Below are 14,449 nucleotides of genomic sequence, written 5' to 3'. Positions count from 1 at the left end.
GCTTTTGCTACATATGCTCTTGCTGAACCCGGAGAGACAGTTTATATGGGAAATGCTTCAACAACAAAAGTTGAAGGATATGGAAAGATATTTCTGAAAATGACTTCTGGCAAGGTCATGACTTTGAACAATGTCCTTCATGTTCCCGAAATGAGAAAGAATTTAGTCTCTACTGGACTTCTTGTTAAGCACGGTTTTAAGTGTGTTTTTGTGTCAAACAAGGTTGTAATTAGTAAGAATGAAATATTTGTAGGAAAAGGTTACCTCACCGAGGGCCTTTTCAACCTAAATGTAATGGTTGTGGAAAATAATAATAATATTTCAGCTTCTTCTTACTTACTTGAGTCAAATGATTTATGGCATGTACGTTTGGGTCATGTCAATTATAAAACCTTGCGGAAAATGATTAACTTGGAAGTACTGCCCAAGTTTGAATGCGAAAAATCAAAATGTCAAACATGTGTGGAATCTAAGTATGTTAAACATCCTTATAAGTCAGTTGAAAGGAATTCAAATCCTTTAGACTTAATTCACACAGATATTTGTGACATGAAGTCAATACCATCTCGCGGTGGAAAGAAGTATTTCATAACTTTTATTGACGATGGTACTCGATATTGCTATGTTTACTTACTGAATAGTAAAGATGAAGCAATAAACGCATTCAGGCAATACAAAAATAAAGTTGAAACGCAACTTAACAAGAAAGTAAAAATGATAAGAAGTGATAGGGGTGGTGAATATGAATCTCCTTTTGAAGAAATATGTTTTGAATATGGAATTATTCATCAAACAACATCCCCTTACACGCCCCAATCTAATGGGATTGCGGAAAGAAAGAATCGCACATTAAAGGAGATGATGAATGCATTGTTGATAAGTTCTGGTTTGCCACAGAACTTGTGGGGGGGAAGCCATTCTTACGGCTAATCGAATATTAAATCGAGTGCCCCATAGCAAAACACAATCCATTCCATATGAAAAATGGAAAGGAAGGAAGCCCAACTTGAATTACTTTAAAGTGTGGGGGTGTTTGGCAAAAGTGCAAGTTTCTAAACCCAGAAGGGTAAAGATAGGACCGAAAACTGTTGATTGTGTTTTCATAGTATATGCGACAAATAGTAAAGCATATCGATTTCTGGTTCATAAATCAGAAAATCCCGACATTCAAAATAATACGGTTATAGAATCAGATAATGCTGAGTTCTTTGAAAATATATATCCGTATAAAAAGGAATGTGAGTCGTTTGGTGAAGGATCTAAATGACCTCGGGAAGAAACAAAAGAAAGTACATGTAATCAGGAGAATCCAAGACGTAGTAAACGTCAAAGAACGTCTACTTCATTTGGACCAGATTTTGTGACTTTCTTATTGGAGAATGAGCCTCAAACATTTAAAGAAGCTATGACTTCTTCGGAATCATTGTTTTGGAAAGAGGCAGTCAATAGTGAAATAGAATCCATATTGAACAACCATACATGGGAATTGGTTGATCTTCCTCCTGGAAATAAACCTTTGGGTTCTAAATGGATTTTTAAGAGAAAAATCAAAGATGATGGCACTATTGATAAATTCAAGGCAAGGCTCGTAGTCAAAGGGTATAGACAACGAGAAGGTCTAGACTACTTTGATACATACTCTCCAGTTACAAGAATTACGTCCATACGGATGTTAGTAGCATTAGCTGCAGTGTATGGTCTTGAAATTCATCAAATGGATGTTAAGACTGCCTTCTTAAATGGAGAGTTGGAGGAAGAAATTTACATGGAACAACCTGAAGGGTTTGTGGTTCCAGGTAAAGAAAAGAAGGTATGTAGACTTGTTAAGTCTCTTTACGGACTAAAACAAGCACCCAAACAATGGCATGCGAAATTTGACCAAACAATGTTGTCAAATGGTTTTAAGATAAATGAATATGATAAATGTGTGTACATTAAAAATGTTCCAAATCACATAGTCATTGTTTGCCTATATGTGGATGATATGCTGATAATGAGTAATGACATTGCCAACATAAATGCTACTAAGTGTATGCTCAATAGCAAGTTTGATATGAAAGACTTGGGAGTTGCTGATTTAATTCTGGGAATTAAGATCCATAAGACTCCTCAAGGTCTGGCATTATCACAATCTCATTATATTAAGACAGTACTTGAAAAATTCAAGCACTTGGGCTTTAAAGTTGCAAAGACTCCAATTGACGTGAATCTTGCATTAGCAAAGAACAAAGGCCAAAGCATATCACAATTGGATTATGCTCGTGTATTGGGATGCTTAATGTATATCATGAATTGTACACGACCAGATATAGCTTGTGCTATAAGTAAACTGAGTCGATATACGAGCAATCCAGGCCAATCTCATTGGATGGCAATGAAACGAGTTTTGGGATATTTAGAACATACCCAGAACTTTGAATTGCACTACAGTAATTTTCCTGCGGTGATTGAGGGATACTGTGATGCAAATTGGATCACCGGTTCAACTGATTCTAAGTCCACGAGTGGATATGTATTCACTATTGGTGGAGGAGCGGTATCTTGGAAGTCGTCCAAACAAACATGTATTGCCCGCTCTACAATGGAGGCTGAATTCATAGCCTTAGATAAAGCCGGTGAAGAAGCTGAATGGCTCCGGAATTTCTTGGAAGACATTCCATTTTGGCCCAAACCGTTGGCACCAATATGCATACATTGTGATAGTCAAGCGGCAATTGGAAGGGCTGGGAGCGTTATGTATAACGGTAAATCTCGTCATATACGACGAAGACATAAAACCGTTAGGCAATTACTCTCTAGAGGAATTATCACGATTGACTATGTAAAGTCAAGTGATAATGTGTCGGATCTACTTACAAAAGGCCTAACTAGAGAGGTAGTTGAGAAATCATCAAGGGGAATGGGGCTATGGCCGAGAACAAGTCATTGTGGCGGTAACTCTACCTAGAAGACTGGAGATCCCAAGATCTAGGTTCAAGGAGATCAAACAAAGTCATTAATGACGGTTCAACATTGTCAAATAAAACTTTAGTCCGTTCTCATGATGAGACAATGTTCAGTACCAAGGATAAAGCATTAAGGCTTTTTAATGATTTCTAAATTTGATACGGGGTATATCAAATAGTGTATCTATAGGATGACACGTTTAGGAATCACCTATGTAAGTGTGAAGTGTTAGCCGCTTCAAGGAGAACTTTGTAAGGCCAGTTCTCTACGCACTTATGAAATCAGGCGGTGTTCATGGCTGAAACGAACACAACAATGAGAACCAAAGACGGTTAAGGGTTGATTGTGTGACTTATGGTTGTCTAGGTATACACCAAAGATCGACGGTTCAAAGATATCAAATCTACCGATTGACCGAGTATATCCGACATAAGTTTACTACGGAAAGTTCAAAGGGAAACCTACTTATCCAGATGCGATTAATCCTTACTTGTAAATCACACAGTTTTTCCATGCATACTTCCGTGATATAGCCATTCCCCATTCATGTGGGGGATTGTTGAGGTTTTTGTTTTTAAGATGAAATATTCTTAAAATGAGGGTGAATGGGAAATGGAGAAAAAATGAAATTTTGAGTAAAATTTTAAATTTTTCCCTCTTGACAATGAGACATTGTCCCATATTGGAAGAGGAAGATATTTTTGGTGGGTATATATATAATTGCTCTTCTTGTAGCTCTTAAAGAGTTAAGAAGAAAGCAAGCTTCGCGCCGTCGTCGTCGTCGCTCGCTCGGCTCGGCTTCGGCTACGGCTACGGCTACGGCTACGGCTACGGCTTCGGCTTCGGCTTTGGATTTGGTCAAATGACCGATTGATTGATTAATTTTTTGGACCAAATTTATTTGTTAATAGTAAATATTAACGTAAGATTATCCGCATTTGTAACGGATATTTTCCAATCCGTATATTGACCATTTGGCAGCCGCCTAATGCTCTTCCCACCATGAAGTGCTTGCTCCACAAACATGAAGTGCTTGCTCCACAAACATGTAATGCTTGCTCCACCATGGAGGGTGGACGTTTGGTCTTCTTCAATATTTTGCTGCTATATATATGTGCAGCAGATGTTGAAGAAAGACACTCAACACACAACATACAATTCGCTCAACAAATTGGCTATACATTGCACTCCTTCCTCTCAGCATTTCCATACGATTTTCTGAGTATATACTCCTTCGTTCTGCATTGTTTTTAACTTCAAACAAAGCAACTGTAAGTGTGATTTGCTACCGAACTTTGTGTTCGTTGAAACACTGGGGTTTGAAGTACCGCTACACCAGTGTGTTATTCGTTCTATCCTGGGAGGAAATAATCCATTACCTTGGGTACTAGGAGGGGATTAAATTCCTTAAGGAAACACTGTGAATTTAGTGGGCTCGAATTTATTATTGTTCATAACGTTAACTTATATTTTGCAGAATTATTATTTACAAATACAGCAATATTGGCGGGAATAACAGAAACTTATATGAAGACATACTTAAGGATTATTGAGCGTCAAACAATATTTTAAATTAGCAAAAGAAAAAAGATACAAATAGTACAAGTGAAATTTGTCTTCTACTCGTCTCATTGCCATCAAATTAGCATAGAGAAAGACATATAAATTCATCCATTTAATTAGAACAAATTCTAAATATTGGCGATATATGCTACAAACGAATAAGGTGATTTATAAAGCAAACTTGAGCATACAAAAGAATGGGTACATGAAGGTCATGATTATGAAGAATTTAAATTGGTTTAGTATTGAGATAAAAATGCAAGGCATCCTATCGATACAAGAGTTCGACATAGATGTTAGCTATTCTTACAACAACAAAAAAATGAATCTCGATGTTCGTTAAAAGGGTGTATTTTGTTTTTATCTTTAACCTATATACAAATTAGCTTAGCTTATCAGTGACAATATAAGTTTCATTTATCATGGCAACCAATTTCTGTTACAAAGTTTTATAGGATCATACATTTAATGGTTACTTTAATTAGCAGATTAAACATTCAATTGTTACGAAGTAATATTAGTGGAACGTCAGCTACAAATAAAGTAAATTGAACATCAAATTGGGAGGGATTTTTTTCTTTAAAAAAAAAAAAAAAAAACTCAATTTTAATCAAAATTGGGAATATTGAACTAAGGGTAATTTTATCCAAATTTTATCTATGTTTTAATAGTGATATTCTTAATTATATAAGCATTGGCTATTTTTCAATTACCAATTTAAAAACTACACAGCGCATACTATTTTGACTACGGTACATGCTAAATTTGGGTTGGGCCTGGCCCGTCAACAACCCAAGTCTAGTCGCGTACAATCCTAGGGTAAAGTGCAGCAATAGCCACTTTAAGCCCGTTATTTAAAATATATCAATAATTTATAATGTATTTAAATATTAGCCAATTCACCTAAACTTCAAGATTAAGTATCATGAATTTGAAAATGCAGGACTTAATGTCCTGAATTTTTGAGCTGCTAATTACTTCTGGACACAATTTTCAAATTTTAGGACATGATGTCATGAAATTTAAATTTTGAGATTTAAACTCTAGGACGTTGTGTCGTGAAGGTTGAGCGAATTGACTAATTTTTAAATACATTATAAATTATGAATATATTTTAAACAACATGCTTTAAAGTGGCTATCAAATGTCATTTCCACCTAATCCTACGACCAAGCACAACTCAACGTGCAGGTGTAAGCCAATAGTTCGACGCACCATTTAGTCTGACCCAACTACATTGTAAGCTGTAGAAATGGCGTGGTATAGCTACTTTTTTAAGTGGTATTTACTTTTTAGTCAGTATTTTTAATGTTGAGCAAAAATAGCCACTACTTTATTAAAATTGATACGAAAATTCTTTTTTACCCTTTCTTCATGAGTGATGTATAAATATTAAGGATATGGTGTCCTTAACTTCATGAGTGATGTGTAAAATATTAAGGACACTATGTACTTAACATTTACATTGCACACATAAAGTTAAGGACACTATGTCCTTAACATTTACAATGTACATATGAAGTTAAAGATATGATGTCCTAAAGTTTAACAACAGAAGTTGCAAATACAAGTTAATGATATTATGTCCTTAACATTTACATTGCACACATGAAGTTAAGGACACCATGTCCTTAATATTTACACTACACATATGAAGTTAAGGACACCATGTCCTTAATATTTACATTGCACATATGAAGTTAAGGACATGATGTCCTAAAGTTTAACAACAGAAGTTGCAAATACAAGTTAATGATATTATGTCCTTAACATTTACATTGCACACATGAAGTTAAGGACACCATGTCCTTAACATTTACACATCACCTATGAAGTTAAGGACATCGTGTCCTTAATATTTACACATCACTCATGAAGTTAAGGACACTATGTCCTTAACATTTACATTGCACACATGAAGTTAAGGACACCATGTCCTTAACATTTACACTGCACATATGAAGTTAAGAATACCATCTCCTTAATATTTATACATCACTCATGAAGTTAAGAACACCATGTCCTTAACATTTACACTATACGTATGAAGTTAATGACATGATGTCCTAAAGTTTAACAACAGAAGTTGCAAATACAAGTTAATAATATTATGTCCTTAACATTTACATTACATACATGAAGTTAAGGACACTATGTCCTTAACATTTATACTGCACATATGAAGTTAAGGACATAGTGTCCTAAAGTTTATCAACAGAAGGTGCAAATATAGGACACTTTGTCATTAATATTTACACATCACTCATGAAGTTAAGGACACTATGTCCTTAACATTTACAATGAACACATGAAGTTAAGGACACCGCGTCCTTAACACTTACACTGCACACATGAAGTTAAGGACATGATGTCTTAAAGTTTAACAACAGGAGGTGCAAATACAAGTCAAGTGCATTATGTCTTTAACATTTACATTGCATACATGAAGTTAAGGACACCATGTCCTTAACATTTACACTATACATATGAAGTTAAGGACATGATGTTCTAAAGTTAAACAACAAAAGTTGCAAATACAAGTCAATGATATTATGTTCTTAACATTTATATTGCACACATGAAGTTAAGGACACCATGTTCTTAACACTTACACTGCACATATGAAGTTAATGACATGATATCCTAAAGTTTAGCAGCAGAAGGTGCAAATAAAGGACACTTTGTCCTTGATATTTTACACAACACCTATGTCTAGCACAAGGGTATTTTTGTCCGGCGGGTAAAAATTTATTAAGCACTAACTAAAGAGTAAATACATTTAAAACAATGACTAAAAAATAAAAATATCTCTAATCAGTGGTTATATGTGCATTTCCCCCTTGCAAGCCGAGTAAGCCAAACCCATGATTTTGAAACTCTAAAAACAACAACCTTTAAAAAGTCATGAACTCTAAAACTTTACGTTATGAGTTAGAGCATTAGAAACCCTACACTGAAAGTTATTATAGCCGAAACAATAGAGAAGATAAAAAAAATGAGTTTAGCAAGAAGAGAAAAGTGCAAACGAACATTTTATAAAAATTAGAATTATTTTAAGAGGAGAAGAAAGAATGTTGAAGTTCAAAATTCGGTATAATTGTGCATGCAAGAACTAATCTCTTCTTTTGTACTGTATTTTTAAAAAAAAATTCTCCACTCTCGTGTTACCTACTTGCCTCACAGTGATCTAAACCACAACCAGATGCTGAATTCACGAGTATTTATTTACTATTTGTTATCTATAGTTACATTGTGAAAGGAAAACGAGAAAAACTCAATTGGCAATCTCACTAAGAGGATAATGAAATTGAACTTTATGAGATTAAAAAAAATGTGAAATGGATACTATGATCCCACTAAGTTCTCAACCTTCCACAAGTATAAAACAACTAATTTAATTTACAACTTTTATTTTTTAATTGTAAGGTTCCCAATTAGTAGTTTTTTAAACACAAAAGAAAAGGAGAGAAAAAAAAATCTAAAATAAAAACAAAACAAAACGAGAGAGAGAGAGAGAGAGAGAGAGAGAGAGAGAGAGAGAGAGAGACAAAAGGAAGGAAAAGGGGGAAAGGATTTTTTGACTTGGTTCAATTGTATAGTTTTCTATAGTTCGGCAACTGGTTCAGAGTCTTCTGTTTTTCTTCAGAAGCGTTGAACTCAACTCAGTTTCTCGTAAAAACTAGGTTTACATTATCTCTGGTCCATGCAACCCCAACGCTACCACTAACAATAGTAGCTTTCCATTTTCACCCGAAGAATGGTGTCGGATTCCGTATTGGTTGATCGGCTCCGGGAAATTCTCAAAGTTTCCGACCTTGAAACTACCACCGCCGGCAGCGTTCGTCGGAATCTTGAGGAGGAATTCGGGGTCGACTTAAATGACAGAAAAGCTTTTATCAGGGACCAAATCGACCTTTTCCTTCGAATCCATGTTGAGGAAACCCCAAACGACGACGTACAAGAAGTAGAAGAAGAAGAACAAGAAACAGAGAATGTGAAGGAAGAGGAAAATGATGATTCTTGCTCCCAAGAAGAAGAGAATGAGAGTGACACAGGGACAAAGGAGAAATCCCAGTATGTTTTTCTTTGCAATTTCCTCACTTTTTCCTTTTATTCTACGTATTTGTTAGACCCTTTCTTTATGATGGGAAGAAATCACCTAATCTTATTTGCCTCCGCTCGAATTTGAACATGAGACCTAATGGTTCTCCACCCACTTCATTGACGTTAGACCCTTTTGTCTTTGTTTTCCTTTTAAGTGGCGACCCCTTTTTATGGACTTGTTGTTCATACTCTATTAGCATAATAGGCGAAAGTTCAGATTTTTTTATTTATAGTGTCTTATAAATGTTGAGATGAATGTGTGGTTATATAAGATTGGACAAGATAAGAAATGATTGCAATGGTGCTTGAAATGGTTTGACTGTGTTCTACATAACATAATTGAAGGATCTAAAAAGGAAAATATACCTAAAATTAATGGAGGTGTTTTATCCGTAATGGTCTACAATCTCTCGGAGTCAATACAAACTTAGTCAAGGGCACAACCAATGGAACCAAGGAATCCAGTGTGCAATGCCAACACATAGGGATTAATGCTTAATTTTTGCTCTTACACTTAGGTCCGGCATTGCCAAGAGTCTTTTCTAGACTGGTTAAAGACTTGTACATCAGGGTAATAAGTGTGAGATAAAGAATTTCTAGTATTGAAGACCCCTAATTTGCCTTGGAAGATAAATTATCTACTGATGGAATAAAATGGGTCCAAATAGGGGGAGATGTATATAGGTGATTAATATAAACAAATCCAACTAGTTTGCGGTTGTCGTGTAGTTGATTTGATTGATTGATTAATCCATCGCATTGCACTGAATAGATTTTCACATTTTGTAAATAGTAGAAGTGAGAAACAATTAAATGTAGACAACAATTTTTATGCTAGTGCGTAATCTAGATGCTATCGTTTACTGATAATTCTCGCAAGTATCAGCAAATACATGCGATATAATACAGCTATCATAGGAGCAGAAGGCTTATTCCAGGCAGAGGCCGAACTGTCGTAAAGCCCTCTAAAAGGCTCAAGAAGAAGGATTGGATGATCTGCAAAAAGCCCTCTAAAACTCTATGGGTTCAATTTTTAAAGTTTTTAGCATTCAACACATTATAATTCTAAAGTTATGCGTCCATATATACTATTTTGCAATTTTAATGAATTTTTATATATATTTTTACTCCGCGTCAAAAGTTATGGGTTCAATTGAACCCGGTATTAGTACACTACATATGCACCGGCTTACTTTTGATCATCCACTTTTAAATCGTGCTTTGTGGTTTGTCTAATGTTGTTCACGGCTTCACGCCGAATTGTATTTTGATCTTTCAAGTAGGTCTGAGAAAATGAATGGAGAAGCAAAGAAAAAAGGGGGCTTTAACAAGCCATGCGCACTTTCTCCACAGCTTCAGAAATTGGTTGGCGAGTCTGAACTTGGCAGACCTGAGGTGATGCTTAACTTGTATGACATGTTGTTATGATCCTTGCCTTGTGTTCAATCTAATTTCCTGTATACCTTTCGGTGATGTGTCTTGGTTAGTAGGTCGTTAAGAAGATTTGGGCTTATATTCGGGAGAAGAATTTACAAAACCCACAGAACAAGCGGAAAATTTTATGTGATGAAGTTTTGAGTGAAATTTTTCGGGCCAAAACAATCGACATGTTCCAGATGAACAAGGTGCTGTCCAAGCACATTTGGCCCATAGATGAGGAAGATGGTATTATTACTTTCATTTTCACAATTTCAATTTGTAATATAATGTTTTGCAATAGGAGCCATTTCTCATCATCATGGTATTGTTGTAGTTATTCTGGTTATCGTTTTTAGGTACTAAAATGTTTGCAGAAGAGTACTGTGTCTACGGCCAGTTGCTTTTGGTTCTTGAAGCAATAGTTGCCGACTTGCATGCTTTATTCTGTAATTGTTTGACATCACATAAGTTACGGTAGTGACTTCAAAGTTGGCTTGTGGCTTGACCTATCATATCTATAAGACTCAGAACTCAACTTAGTGGATGTGCTTGTGAAATTTTGAAATCTTTTGTATATTCAGGATCTTTTTCTTTGACTCATCCAGCAAGTCAAGTCAAATCCTCTGTGAAGAAAAGGCTACCGAAACAAGGAAGAGAAGAAGGTGAGAATAAATTGGTCGAAGTCCAGAAAGTAATAGGCTTCGATTCCGTAAAAGTTTTACGCACTTTATCTAGGTCACTTGCAGTACGGTGAAGCCTTTGCTTCAGCTTTACCCCAACTAATGACATATTCAGCGTTTTGCTAAACCACATCTACAACTCTCAATTAACCAGCTTTAGATGAGCCAAAGCAGAAAGAGAAAAGGCAGAAAAGGGGAGGATCTGGTTTTCTTGCTCCAGTTCGATTATCAGATGCCCTTGTGAAATTCTTCGGTAATGGTGAAAAGGCATTAACTCGGGCTGATGTTATCAAGCGAATATGGCAATATATAAAAGAAAATGAGCTGCAGGTTTGTTGCATTTTCTGCTCACTTCCTTCACCATCTTTAAGCTTCTGACTAGGTAGCGTTGTCATTGCAGCTATTATGATTGGATGATATTATCCGTTAAATTTAAGTAACAACAATTCTGGTAGTGAATTTTTTTTTCTATGAGAAATCTAGGTGAATGAAAATTCCATGTAATCAGATATTGGGATGTCTTTAGTAATGTCTAGTAGCTATTTTTGTTATTTGTAATACTAGAGTTTTTTTTTCCTGGTATAATATTGACCTGAATGAGTTTATATGGAGTAACATGATTAGTGAGAATTCATATAGCCAACCCAAACTTGTTTGGAACTGAGGCGTAGTTGTATCTTAAAAATAAAGAGCTCCATCTGATAACTTTTATTTGAGATATGAATACCATGACTGATTAGTTACCATTGATTATAGTTACTTTATTGGTGGTGTTGCTTTAGCAGTTCAGTTATGCAATGGCTGTGTGCAGGTTTTGAAACAGGGTAAAAAATTCACCAATCTCAGGACTTGATAGTGTGTGCTTATCTTTTTCCAGGATCCATCGGATAAGAAGACAATCATCTGCGATGAAAGGTTAAAAGAACTATTTCAAGTTGATTCCTTCCACGGCTTCACAGTTACAAAGCTCTTGACTGCGCATTTTATCAAAAGAGAAGACTGATCTTGTGGCTTACTCGGAATTGCAATGGGGGTAATTTGTCTTCTCTTTGGCCCTGTTAGTGGTTACTGCTTCTCTGTCTTGGTTCCTGTGGCTTTTAGGCAGATTCATTCAACCACAGAATAGGATCTTGAATGTTGACAAAATATTACTGGATCCTCCTGGTTATTAACTACGATAATCCGGAATCAGTCTCCAGGGATAAAAAGGCAAAAAGATAAAATGAAGAAAACGAAATTGTTATATTCTTACTCCTGCTTAGATGTTCTTAGGGATTGGTGTCTTGTCTTTTTAAAGTACTAATAGTCACGCGAAATTTCTTATCTCCCTCTCTCCTGGCCATTCCTTGTCAGTTGCTTTGGTCGAATTTTCTTTTCCATTCTTGCCCAGTGTTATTGCTTGAAATGATGAAGTGATTCAAAGCAAATGGTTGAAGCCATGCGCTTCGGAGAAATGCTTGCTTTAAACAATGACGCGCAAAGTGATCAAACAAAAAGTGAACGGTGCTTTGAATCTCAACTTTGAGAAGTTGGATTAATGTCAACATTATTGCATAGTATAAGATACTGAATATAATTGGTTTGGTTGCAAAAATTGAGTATTGTAGTGCTAGTTTCATTTGTTATTACAACAACAACAACAACCCAGTATAATCTCACTAGTGGAGTCTGGGAGGGTAGTTTGTACGTAGACCTTACTCCTACCCTGGGGTAGAGAGTCTGTTTCCGATAGACCCTCGGCTCTCTCCCTCCAAGAACTCCCCACCTTGCTCTTGTTATTAACTTTCTTTTAATTGTGTGCTTCACTATTCGGTTACCACAGGAACTTTTTTTTTTTTTTTTGTGCTTTTCGCTTTTAAAAACAGTGTTCTTGTTGTGGATGTGATTATTCTTGTTCATTCTTGCTGTGTTGGTCCTAGAACCGGACAAAGGAAGAGAGTTATAGCGTAAAAGTTGTACATTTACATTTCTGTTGGTAGTGTGTTGTACTTTTACTCTCTTTTTTTCCTTTTCTTTTTCTTTTTTCTTGTTTAGTATTGTATACTTTGCCCCTGTAACTTAAAACTTGTGCAGTTGTATCTGTTTGTCTCTAATATGTATGCATTTTGTACACTTTTGCTTATCATCACTCTTTAAAAAGGGCTAAAATATAATGACAGAGAACGAATATAATAAGTACTGCCACAAAACACAACTTTCTTTTCTTTAAAATTGTTTCTCCTAGCATTAGATATACTATATTCTTTGCGTAATATCGAAGTCGTACTTTCCTAAGCACAATGAGAGAATACAGATTTCATGGTTTAAATTTTCTTTTCCATGAACTTTTTTTTTAAAATTTCGAGAAGCTGGATCTTAAAAAAATGTAAAATAAAAATAATAGTGTCAAAGAATTAACCTAAATAGCTGTCAATCTAATCGATTAAACTAAAAATAGATCGTAGATGTATAACATATATATAATTCATGTATAATATGTATGCAATCGTATATAATCAATGTATAGTTTATGTATATTGACTAGAAAAAATAAACAATGAATCTGACCGGCTATTTGTGTAAAGATTCCCGTGTACATTTATTTTGTTGGGCTTTCTGTAGAATCAGTCATCTTTTGGGCTTCAATGGACTATTTTGCTGAAGTGCAGTGAATACAAAACTTTTGTAGGCCAGCAGTACTTATTCTATCAAGAGAAATTTACCCTATCAATTTAATTTTTTGAATGTGTATACTTCGTGCCATATTGAAATAAGAATTCGATGCGCTTTAAAACCAAAAAGAGACTAAGATTTGGAAACGGATAGTATAGTATTAAGTTATAGAAACAATTTAAAAGTCATATTGTTTTTTTTTTTAATTATTAGGATCTGATCTGAAACTGAAGTTTGAATTGTGCAAATGAATGATTACTTTAGTTTAATATTAGCTTTCCAGATTTTATATGAGGGACGATGGTTATATCTTGAACTTTAGCACCGATGAGTTTGTCTTAACAGGCTAAGTACAAAATCTGATGTAGTGTTGGCCATGATTAGTACTCTTTTGCTTCCTGAGATTATTTTGACTGATATTTTATTTTGCGATTTTCTTATGAGAGAAATTGTAGACTCATAGTACCTTTCTTATATTTTTGGAATATCTGAATTTTAATTACCTAAAAAATTAGTCTACTCCAATTGGAAATTTTTTATAGACTGAAGTAAATGTCATACTTTAATTGTTTTTCATTTAAAATATTTTGCATTGACTTGATCTTTTTATTGAGATTCTGTAAGCAAATCATCCAAGAAACGAATCATGATGCTGGAGACGTATTGCTTTGCATGCAGCCATGATATGATTCAAAAAGCATGTGATTAGCAAAACAGGAAAGAAAATAGTATTTCATTTAAAATAATATTATCATACCATTATAATATGAGTTACTTATTGAAATATAAAAGTTTAGTTAATAACAAGGAGTACAAATTAGGAAATATTTGTCATAAATGCGTCGAGTTCGTTAATATAAATTCTAAAATCAGTATGAGGTGCATGTGTGGTGTGTGAAAGCCCAGAAAGATGAATTCCAAATGATGGTGGCGTGACTTAATTGAAATGACAATAGCGTTGAACACTCAAATTTTCTATTTCTCTTTTGGGACCTCTTTATCACATTAGGTTTAATTATTTTGTCCCTATTAATATTCGGATTCATCCAACTTGTTCATATAGTAACAGCTTACACATGATTCTC

At 34.9% G+C, this 14,449-nt stretch overlaps 1 protein-coding gene across 3 annotated transcripts; it reads left to right on the top strand.

Moving 5' to 3' along the window:
• Nucleotides 1-8,032: 8,032 nt before the first annotated feature.
• Nucleotides 8,033-12,035, top strand: LOC104120015 (upstream activation factor subunit UAF30-like). 3 transcript variants are annotated; one of them, XM_009631658.4, is made up of 6 exons: nt 8,033-8,583; nt 9,894-10,008; nt 10,104-10,278; nt 10,638-10,694; nt 10,867-11,042; nt 11,590-12,035. In XM_009631658.4, the coding sequence occupies exons 1-6, from the start codon at nt 8,267-8,269 to the stop codon at nt 11,713-11,715; spliced, it is 966 nt and encodes a 321-aa protein (XP_009629953.1). In that variant the 5' UTR covers nt 8,033-8,266; the 3' UTR covers nt 11,716-12,035. The 3 variants fall into 3 exon arrangements, with proteins under 3 accessions (XP_009629953.1, XP_009629951.1, XP_009629952.1); XM_009631656.4 differs by having other exon boundaries at nt 8,035-8,583; nt 10,614-10,694; XM_009631657.4 differs by having other exon boundaries at nt 8,036-8,583; nt 9,897-10,008; nt 10,614-10,694.
• Nucleotides 12,036-14,449: the final 2,414 nt, after the last annotated feature.

This window comes from Nicotiana tomentosiformis, chromosome 1 (assembly GCF_000390325.3).
Source record: "Nicotiana tomentosiformis chromosome 1, ASM39032v3, whole genome shotgun sequence".
NCBI lineage: Eukaryota > Viridiplantae > Streptophyta > Magnoliopsida > Solanales > Solanaceae > Nicotiana > Nicotiana tomentosiformis.
Note: the sequence above shows the minus strand (reverse complement) of the source record. Positions and strands in the feature narration are given on the sequence as shown.

Bases quoted from the DNA above. Each gene is read 5' to 3' on its own strand.
- LOC104120015 (XM_009631656.4), top strand. From the start codon at position 8,267: ATGGTGTCGGATTCCGTATTGGTTGATCGGCTCCGGGAAATTCTCAAA. The intron at 10,279-10,613 runs GTATTATTACTT...TTGTATATTCAG, and splicing joins GCCCATAGATGAGGAAGATG to GATCTTTTTCTTTGACTCAT. The intron at 10,695-10,866 runs GTGAGAATAAAT...TCAATTAACCAG, and splicing joins GAAACAAGGAAGAGAAGAAG to CTTTAGATGAGCCAAAGCAG.